The 10,631-nt window shown below is 43.8% G+C and overlaps 1 protein-coding gene across 7 annotated transcripts in view; it reads right to left on the reverse strand.

Annotated features, from left to right (window-relative positions):
- The window catches only part of elavl3.L (ELAV like neuron-specific RNA binding protein 3 L homeolog), a 26,618-nt gene extending 16,958 nt beyond the window's left edge, over positions 1-9,660 (reverse strand). For 4 of the 7 annotated variants that reach the window (XM_018242020.2, XM_018242019.2, XM_018242017.2 and 1 more), the window contains exon 1: positions 9,176-9,644. In XM_018242020.2, the coding sequence (XP_018097509.1) occupies positions 9,176-9,184 (9 nt within the window). In that variant the 5' untranslated portion in view covers positions 9,185-9,644. 7 annotated transcript variants of the gene reach the window in all.
- Between the last annotated feature and the right edge of the window lie 971 nt (positions 9,661-10,631).

Genomic DNA, 10,631 nt, shown 5'->3' on the forward strand with positions numbered 1-10,631 from the left:
TCTGTTATTCTCCTGCAATGTTATATGTGTATCCCAGTCTTCATTTTACCCATCCCACAATATTGCAGCAGGGTATTGGTGATAGGGCGTTGCTAGTCGCCAATACTGCAGAATGAATAGCGTATAGATGGAGAGCCTGTATGAGAATGTTCATGGAACCCCTGCCTGATGTCCATATAAATGCAAATACAGTAACAAAAATATAATTTAAAAAAAACAACATATTTTGTATCACAACCGATATACAGGGAACTCTGAGTATCCCTCGTGTATTATAAGGGATAATGTACCCCCTACTGTAAATGATAAGGATATTAGAAGTCACTGAGGGGTTGTTCTGTGACCATATAAAGGCCCAAGGCTGCAGGCTGAGTTATACTGGAAAGGGAGCTCCATGAAGGTGACTTCTACTTTCCTCATATTTTACAGCAGAGGGTATATTATTGTTTTATAATATCCACGTTGACATAATTTCATACTAATTCTAACGGATGATACCATTATAAGGATATACTTTACTATTACCCTTATTATCTTGTATAACCTAATTGTGAGGGTTATATGGAACAGGCGCAGCTAATGTGACCCAGATCTGTCCAGCTTGAAGCTCCCCATAGACGCAAAGATTTTTCTTGCCGAACGACCGATTTTACCGAAGTCTGACCAATCCTTCGAAATTATCGTGCGGTTAGTGGCAGGGCGTAACTACAGAGGAAGCAGACCCTGCGGCTGCAGGGGGCCCAGGAGGTACAGGGGGCCCCATGAGGCTCTCATTGATGAGCAATTTGAACATATATTAGTAAAACAGGACAAACAATGGATATGTTGGGGGCCCTAAAATTAATTTGCTGTGGGGCCCAGCAACATCAAGTTACGCCACTGATTAGTGGGATTCGAATGATCGAACATCTTACGATTTTTCGTCAGGAAATAGATCGGCCAGGTTAAAAAATCTTTGTCGGTCCCAGTGCAATGTATCTATGTTTGCAGGGCCAAGCAGGCAGCTCCCCTTTGTTTTCCTGGCAAATTGGTCTTTTTAGTTGATGGACAATTCGTACGATCGTACGATCATTTCGAGATAATCGTGGTCTCACGATGATGATCAGATCTTTTACAAATCTTTACATCATTTAGTCCCTTATTAGATTGTTCAGACTCCATGAGAATGCCATTCATGAGCAATCTCTGGATAAAGGACCAGCGCAGAAAGAGAGACGGATTGAGAAGGAAGGAGGGGGTGACGGGGGCAGCATCTGTCTAGCAAGAGATGCGTCCTGTAATTAGCAAGGCAGCCGGGGATAAGCAGGGCGACTTTAACAAGATTTTAGCAGCATTATGTATTAACGACCCTTCTCATCTACCCGGATGGGATTTAAATTAGGGCATTGGGGAGCTAAAGCTTTAAACTCATTTAAAATGTCTCTGTGGCTGGGATTTCTGGCAGAGCAGGAGTTAAAGACTTTCATTGTTTTTTATCCAAATAAATAAGACCCCCCAAGTGGGTTCAGGCTGATTTTAATTGGTCCTTCTGCAGAGAACTGCAGGAAACGAATGAACTTTGCAAATCAGACTTCAATGGGCAGTGACATAAGTATGTGTGACTACACCAGGACTAGCTCTTGAGAGAGAGTGCTAGGGCCCTAGGGGCCACATAAAACCAGCTGACAATTGTGTGATTATACAACAGGAAGCTGGCAGTTGAGTATGGAGATGGGTGAGGGGCATTGCATAGGACTCTGGTTACATGACTGCTAGTAGGTACCTGCACCTCACCCTAGTATTCACATATTTATGACAAGCGAGTAGATTGAAAGAGTAGGTTAATGCAGTAGGGAACGATTGTGACTGTGAAACTTTATATGAGTGTTACCCAATACAAGGCTGCTATCCCACAGTCACACTCCCTTCCCAGAGACTATTATCCACTGTTACTATAGGCACCATCTCTCCCTACTATACCTGCTATCCCACAGTCACACTCCCTTCCCAGAGACTATTATCCCACTGTTACTATAGACACCATCTCTCCCTACTATACCTGCTATCCCACAGTCACACTCCCTTCCCAGAGACTATTATCCCACTGTTACTATAGACACCATCTCTCCCTACTATACCTGCTATCCCACAGTCACACTCCCTTCCCAGAGACTATTATCCACTGTTACTATAGACACCATCTCTCCCTACTATACCTGCTATCCCACAGTCACACTCCCTTCCCAGAGACTATTATCCCACTGTTACTATAGACACCATCTCTCCCTACTATACCTGCTATCCCACAGTCACACTCCCTTCCCAGAGACTATTATCCACTGTTACTATAGACACCATCTCTCCCTACTATACCTGCTATCCCACAGTCACACTCCCTTCCCAGAGACTATTATCCACTGTTACTATAGGCACCATCTCTCCCTACTATACCTGCTATCCCACAGTCACACTCCCTTCCCAGAGACTATTATCCACTGTTACTATAGACACATCTCTCCCTACTATACCTGCTATCCCACAGTCACACTCCCTTCCCAGAGACTATTATCCCACTGTTACTATAGACACCATCTCTCCCTACTATACCTGCTATCCCACAGTCACACTCCCTTCCCAGAGACTATTATCCCACTGTTACTATAGACACCATCTCTCCCTACTATACCTGCTATCCCACAGTCACACTCCCTTCCCAGAGACTATTATCCCACTGTTACTATAGACACCATCTCTCCCTACTATACTTGCTATCCCACAGTCACACTCCCTTCCCAGAGACTATTATCCACTGTTACTATAGGCACCATCTCTCCCTACTATACCTGCTATCCCACAGTCACACTCCCTTCCCAGAGACTATTATCCCATGTTACTATAGGCACCATCTCTCACTACTATACCTGCTATCCCACAGTCACAGTCCCTTCCCAGAGACTATTATCCCACTGTTACTATAGGCACCATCTCTCCCTACTATACCTGCTATCCCACAGTCACACTCCCTTCCCAGAGACTATTATCCACTGTTACTATAGACACTATCTCTCCCTACTATACCTGCTATCCCACAGTCACACTCCCTTCCCAGAGACTATTATCCACTGTTACTACAGGCACCATCTCTCCCTACTATACCTGCTATCCCACAGTCACACTCCCTTCCCAGAGACTATTATCCACTGTTACTATAGGCACCATCTCTCCCTACTATACCTGCTATCCCACAGTCACACTCCCTTCCCAGAGACTATTATCCCATGTTACTATAGACACCATCTCTCCCTACTATACCTGCTATCCCACAGTCACACTCCCTTCCCAGAGACTATTATCCACTTATACTATAGGCACCATCTCTCCCTACTATACCTGCTATCCCACAGCCACACTCCTTTCCCAGAGACTATTATCCACTGTTACTATAGGCACCATCTCTCCCTACTATACCTGCTATCCCACAGTCACACTCCCTTCCCAGAGACTATTATCCACTGTTACTATAGGCACCATCTCTCCCTACTATACCTGCTATCCCACAGCCACACTCCCTTCCCAGAGACTATTATCCACTGTTAATATAGGCACCATCTCTTCCTACTATACCTGCTATCCCGCTTACTTTATACAATTGATATATACTAATCTAACATAGAGTGGTGTTTGTGTAGGGCATGTTCAGTAGTCAAGAATGTTCTTTCCCATCCCCCTCATTGCACATTTGTATCTCTTCTGCAGACTTCTGCTTTAGTAGGCCCTATAGGCCTGAGGCCTTGTGAGCCTGTTGCCATGGATCCCAAGCATCCTATGTATAGAAGCAGCAAGACCCCCCCCCCCCACAAACCCAGCTGAACCCCATTCACAGGAGACCACGAGTACAGTTAGAAAATAAAGAATTGGCAAGACAAAGAGAAAGAAAGGGCTACAGCTGAGGAAAAAACAGAAGAGATAGAATGTAAATAGAGATGTAAAGGGGTGGGTGGGGCAATGGCAGACAGAGATTTCCCATCACAATGGTTCTTTCAGGTCCAGTGAGAGCTCTCTGCCTGACACCGGCACTCCATAGACTCTTTAATATCTGTATCAACAATACCCTTGCCTTTTGTTTGGTGGGAAGCCTGGCACTGCCACTGTCTACTGGGAGTGGAAGGAGAAAACTGACACTGGAAGTTCCATAGCAAAATGGTCAACGTTTTCCCCTGTACAGTAACTTATTCCCCGGCCCGGATCAATCTGTGGGTTCTGTCTGCTGTTACATGCCTTAGACCAGTGACCCCAACCAGTAGCTCGTGAACATCATGTTTCTCTCCAACCCCTTGGATGTTGCTCCCAGTGGCCTCAAAGCAGGTGATTATATTTGAATTCCAGGCTTGGAGGCAAGTTTTGGTTGTATAAAAACCAGGTGCACTGCCAAACAGAGCCTCAATCTAGGTTTACAAACCACATAGGGGCTACCAAATGGCCAATCACAGCCCTTATTTGGCACCCCAAGAATATTTGTCATGCTTGTGTTGCTCCCCAACTCCTTTTACTTCTGAATGTTGCTCACAGGTTCAAAAGGTTGGGGATTCCTGCCTTAGACAATCACTATGTATGGGCCTGTGAGTACTTGGAACTGCAGGACCTATGAATCCTGCCTATGCCATCCAATCAGATGTGTGCTGGGCCTTCATTCTATAGACCAGTTCATGCCACCTGCTAACTTGTTGCTATGGGTAAAAAGTTTGTTTTTGTCTATTGTTTTACTTTTGTTAGTGCAATGGGGGTGTACTATCATAGCCTCTTGCTCCAATGGCAGCTACACAGTGATTGGAGTTAAAATTGGAATATTAAAACATATCTATGCTGTAAGGATGTATTAGTGTATGTATGTGAGGAGGGGCAATGGCACTGCACCGTATCTATATTGTGTATATTGTACATTTCTATGTGCACGTGTCTCTGCCGACACTGTCTGTTTCTTGTTTCAGTTAATTGGGCAATTGGCAGAGACTAAATATATCCTAGGTGTGTGTAAACCTGGCTCACAAAAATAGCTGCTCCCTCCTTGTACATCAGTGGGGAGATCTCAGAAGTGAGGAGGAGCAGAGCAGAATAATGATATATGTAGCAGCTTAATGAAAAGACATTGTGAGATGGATATAGGCTGCATGTCTGATATAATCTCATATAATTAGTCCTGATTTGGTTACTGGAACAGTCACGCGTTACGTCATCTCAGAAATGAAATTGTCTCCTTATCGTCCTGGGGTGATGTCGATACACACACACTGTATATAATACACAAAAGCCACGAGTAACCTGGAGAATTTATCCTCATAAATGACTCTTAATGATGTCATCATTCATAATCGCCTCAGTGATGTCACTAGAGTCTCAACTCTCACGTCAATGGTGTATTTTATTTTCTACTATAAATATAAAGTTACTTTGCAGTTCTGTGACTATTTTAAAACAAAAGGGTACATACTTCTTGATCCCTGTTAGTCAGGGTTTCTGCAGGAACAGTCCGTGGAGATCACGTGGCTCTGGCTAAGTGTCATTAAGTGTCTCTTTGCATGCAAAGCTCATTGTGCTGCCTTCTTGTTAAACTGAGAGGATAATGGCAATTAGTCCAAACACAACTCCGCAGCTCAATTAGCTCATTTGGCCCTTTTCTAATTGGTAACCTCTCGGAAGCCAAGCAGGAGGGGTCGCAATTTGAATTCTATAATAGGAAAGCTGGTTTGATGCCTTAGCCGTCTAAATAAATCATATAGTAAATACATAATAATATATATTCACTTACTGCAGAATTTGTTGTCTGTGTTTTTATCTTTACTCTACTTTTAAAAAGTGTCTGTCTATCTATAAATCTATCTGTCTCTGCTATGTCACAAATTCAGTGTATCTCTACAATATAAGTGAGCAGATATGTTTTCTATGCACGATAGGGCAGGGTGTTATAGATATCCATGTCTAGCCTACAATCTCCTCCAATAGTCAGCCAGCCAAATATCCATCTCTATCTCTATAGCTGACCCCAATCCTTGTCTCTTAATGTACCCCAATCACATTCTATCCCTGTACCCACCTGGGCACCATACTGTTCTTCATTCCATTCCCTTACTGTACCCAGCCCTCATCTCTGAATGTAATCCATGCCTGTCCAATGTGTGTGTGTGTGTGTGTATATATATATATATATATATATATATATAGATATATATATATATATATATATATTTAAATAAAAAAAAAAAAAAATATATATATATATATATATATATATATATATATATATATATATATACATATATATATATATATACACTCCACAAAACAAACCGCACTCTCAGGACTTGTACTGAAAAAAAAATTGCACCAGTACATTCGGCAATGGCTTAAAAACATTTATTCAGCAGAATGTGGCACAAGATTTTGGAGATCACTCCCTTCCTTCCTCTCTGTTGGAAATCCAATCCATGCCTGTTCTGCACTGCACCCCATCCCTATACTTTACCCTATCCATTGTTACTCTGTCTTACCCCATTCCTGACTATACATTCTTCAAGACCCTTACTGTAACCCATTTTGTTCCCTTACTCCACCTCTGTACCTTACTGCTTTCCATACCTTTCCAGGTATTCCTTACTGCTCCCTTTCTATTTCCTTACCTTACACCATCTTATTCCCTTTTGTATCATAGCTGCCCTTATCCTTATCCCTTACTACATACCAATCCTAATTTCTTGCAGTTCCCCAAACCTTGCCTTACTGCACCCTGTCTCTGTACCTTACTGTACCCCATCTCAGTGTCTTACCATTCCATATAGTTGTGCATTACCATTCCATATCCCTGTCCCTCTCTGTAGCCCACCACTGTCTACAAATGCTCTGCATCTCACCTTATATGTGTATTCAGAAGGTACAACACAGGCCAGACTATCACAGGTAATGCATGATACAGGCCAGGTTGCTTCTGGCTGTGTGTGAACCAGGATCTCAGGCCGTGTGATACAGAATCTCAGGCCATGTGTGATACAGAATCTCAGGCCATGTGTGATACAGAATCTCAGGCCATGTGTGATACAGAATCTCAGGCCATGTGTGATACAGAATCTCAGGCCATGTGTGATACAGAATCTCAGGCCGCGTGTGATACAGAATCTCATGCCGTGTGTGATACAGAATCTTAGGCCTTGTGTGACCCAAAGTCTCAAGCTATGTGTGATACAGAATCTCAGGCCATGTGATACAGAATCTCAGGCCGTGTGTGATACAGAATCTCAGGCCTTGTGTGACCCAAAGTCTCAGGCTGTGTGTGATACAGAATCTCAGGCCGTGTGTGATACAGAATCTCAGGCCGTGTGTGATACAGAATCTCAGGCCGTGTGAGATACAGAATCTCAGGCCGTGTGTGATACAGAATCTCAGGCCGTGTGAGATACAGAATCTCAGGCCGTGTGAGATACAGAATCTCAGGCCGTGTGAGATACAGAATCTCAGGCCGTGTGAGATACAGAATCTCAGGCCGTGTGTGATACAGAATCTCTGGCCCGGGATCTCAGGCCGTGTGTGAGACATTGCAGCCAGCAAGTAATGCTGTTCTACAGACACATCTTCTCATCAGTTCATCCATGCATTACATCCGCCTAGCTGGCCTTTTGTGTTTTAAAAGACATTTTGCTACTAAGACAGGTGACAATGACAATGCCATTGGCAGTACTATCTGCAGAGTTCAACGAGTTCAATACCAAGGTTATATGGAGGGCAACATGGGTGGGGAATATAACGTATCTGTTCATCAAGCTTTCCGCACGTTTCTTGAAATAAAACCAACAATATGAGGAACCGATGCCCTGCTGACATTCTGAAGCACACACGCATGTTCACCCGCACACGCCCAAAGCCTGACATGTCTACTCTATTGTTCTCAAGAACCTTCTCTGCTCCCTCCCCCCTGCGCATGTAGGTCTGTAGGTACCAGCTGTATGTGGGCTGAGTATTTGTGGTATCAGCCCGTGTCTCAGCTCAACATTCAATCATCCACCCATTGTGTGTGACTACAAGTTCCCTGTGACACTGACACCTGTATCTGTCTATTCTCCCAGTTCCTTCCGCACATGTGTCCACTATCTATCCATCAGTCTATCATCTGACTGTATATCTAGATATCTGCCTCTATCAGTCAAACTATCCCTATATCCATTCAAACAATGACTAACTAGCCCTCTATTATCTGTTATTCTGCCATATCTGCCAATTGATCAGTCTACCATTCTCTCCACCCAATCATTCTATCCATCCAATCATTATATCCATTCATCTCACTATCTATCTATCTATCTATCTATCTATCTATCTATCTATCTATCATCTATCTATATATCTATCAATCTACCTATCTACCTATCTACCTATCTATCTATCTATCTATCATCTATCTATCTATCTATCTATCTATCTATCTATCTATCTATCTATCTATCTATCTATCATCTATCTATCTATCTATCTATCTATCTATCTATCATCTATCATCTATCTATCTATCTATCTATCTATCTATCTATCTATCATCTATCTATCTACATAATCTCTCATCTATATCATCCGGTATATCCATTCACCTCTCCATCCAACCATTACCTACTTATCACTCTACACAAATCTCCAGCCCTCTAAGTAGCTATCCATATCCAGCTATAAATCTGTCAGTCTATCTATTCCTCAATGTACCCACCCACTGTATAACTATTGCTCTATCTGGCTGCCTCTCTATGGATCATTCCATCCACCATCCATCCATTCATCCATCCATCCAGGGATCTTTCCATCCAACATCTTGTGGTCCCTCCGATCATTTCTTTGTTTCTCTATCCCTTTACCCATCCATTATCCATCCCGGTATTATGGCAGTACCACAGTGCATCAAGGACACAGTTTCTCCTTTCAGCCTCCCCCTTCTTTCTCATTCAACCTCCCCCCCACCCCTGCCCTTCCCTGTGCTGCATTGTAAGACGCATTCAAGTCCCAAAAGGGGCTCCCCTGGGATTTTGTCCTTACCATTCATTCCCACCCACCTCCTATAATACCAAACAGAATCGAACCTGCTTCACCCCCTCTTAACCCCCTTATCTCATGCATCATCAGGACACCAATAACCAATAATAAAAAGAAAGATGGCGGCACTTACAGTCACCATGCTTAGGGAACGTAGATTGGCTCCTGTTGATTTTCGGTTGCGTCTCTCTAGCCTTCTTGTCCCTTTCCTCAGTGTCCTGGCGTCCGAGGTGCACCTGCCCACCCCGCCGCTCCCCTGCTCCCTCCCGGCGGCCGTCACGGGATCGAATCAGAAAACCGGATTGTAAAAAATAATCTTATTAAAATACTCCCTCAGCTGGTAAGAAGGGGCAATAATTCCAAAAATTGATACAAAATGTAAAGGTGGGAAGAAATCCCAAAATAGGAATTAGATATATATAGAAATGAGTGACGGAAAGATCGGCGCTGAAGAGGAATTGAGGGACAGTGTCGTTTGTAAGTGGGGGGGGGGGTCTTTGTCTGGAAAGAGGAGGAGGGGGTAGTAAGATTTTGGTGAAAGGGAAAAGGGAGGGGTAGAAATGATTCTCCTGGTGTCTTTATCCCAATGTGGTGACACCTCGTTCCCTTGCTCAATCTGAACAATCCAGTCCCCCCTCTCTTGTCTTATATACAGTCCTCTGCATGGTGCAGCTCTCTTTTCTATTGGCTGGGAGACAAGGGGAATGAGAAGAGAAGAGGGGGGGGGGAGGCAGGAGATCAGCAAATCGCTCCCTCCTCTTTCCTTGTGAATTTTTTTTTCTTACTCCTTTATGTGCTTCAGACCCCCTGAGAAGAGGGACACAGAGGAGGAGACTGTCACACCTGCCAACAGCCTCTCTGCTTCTCTTTCCATACATCTTCCATCCTCCATTGAGTCCATAGACTCCCCCATAGGCACATTCTCTCTCCCCCCCTTCACTCACACACGGACCCTCGTCTCCTTGTATTTGTTTTCATCCTCTGTTCCCTCTCTGCTCTAGTCATTGCCTTTATTCTCTGCCTGCTGGATTCTTTGTCCTGATGCCTCCCCGTGTCTCTGTATCTTCCTCTACATCAATAGTAGAGATGCCTGTTACTCACTGTGTCTTCATCTCTCGTCCCAGAGGCTTTCCATCCATCACTCTCTCCTTCCTCCTCCTTCTGTCTTGGTCCCTCTGGTACATACGGGCATACGAGAAACTACCACTAAGTATTCATGTACAGTCATTGGAAATTAGACATACTGGGATGCTTTCAGGCTAAGGAAGACAGGCTTATTTTGTCTCGGGCCCCAAGCTACAAATAGCATGTCGTTTTTGTTCTCTCACATTGGCTTCTTGTATTGCATGAGACTTCCTAATCTCTAACTCAAACCCGGGGCCCCATTTATGAATAGAGCAACAAAGTCTTTCACTGGGCAAAGCACCTGCCCCGTCCCCCACTGACCCAAGGCACAAAGAGAGTTATTTCACCTGTAAATGAACACGTGCCATGGGGTCGACAGCAAGTGAGAATAAATCAATAAAATAAGAAGGAAACTGAAGCCACAAAGGTGATGTGTTTATATGGGGGTCAGACAACTAGATAGC

This window comes from Xenopus laevis, chromosome 3L (genome assembly GCF_017654675.1).
Source record: "Xenopus laevis strain J_2021 chromosome 3L, Xenopus_laevis_v10.1, whole genome shotgun sequence".
Taxonomy (NCBI): domain Eukaryota; kingdom Metazoa; phylum Chordata; class Amphibia; order Anura; family Pipidae; genus Xenopus; species Xenopus laevis.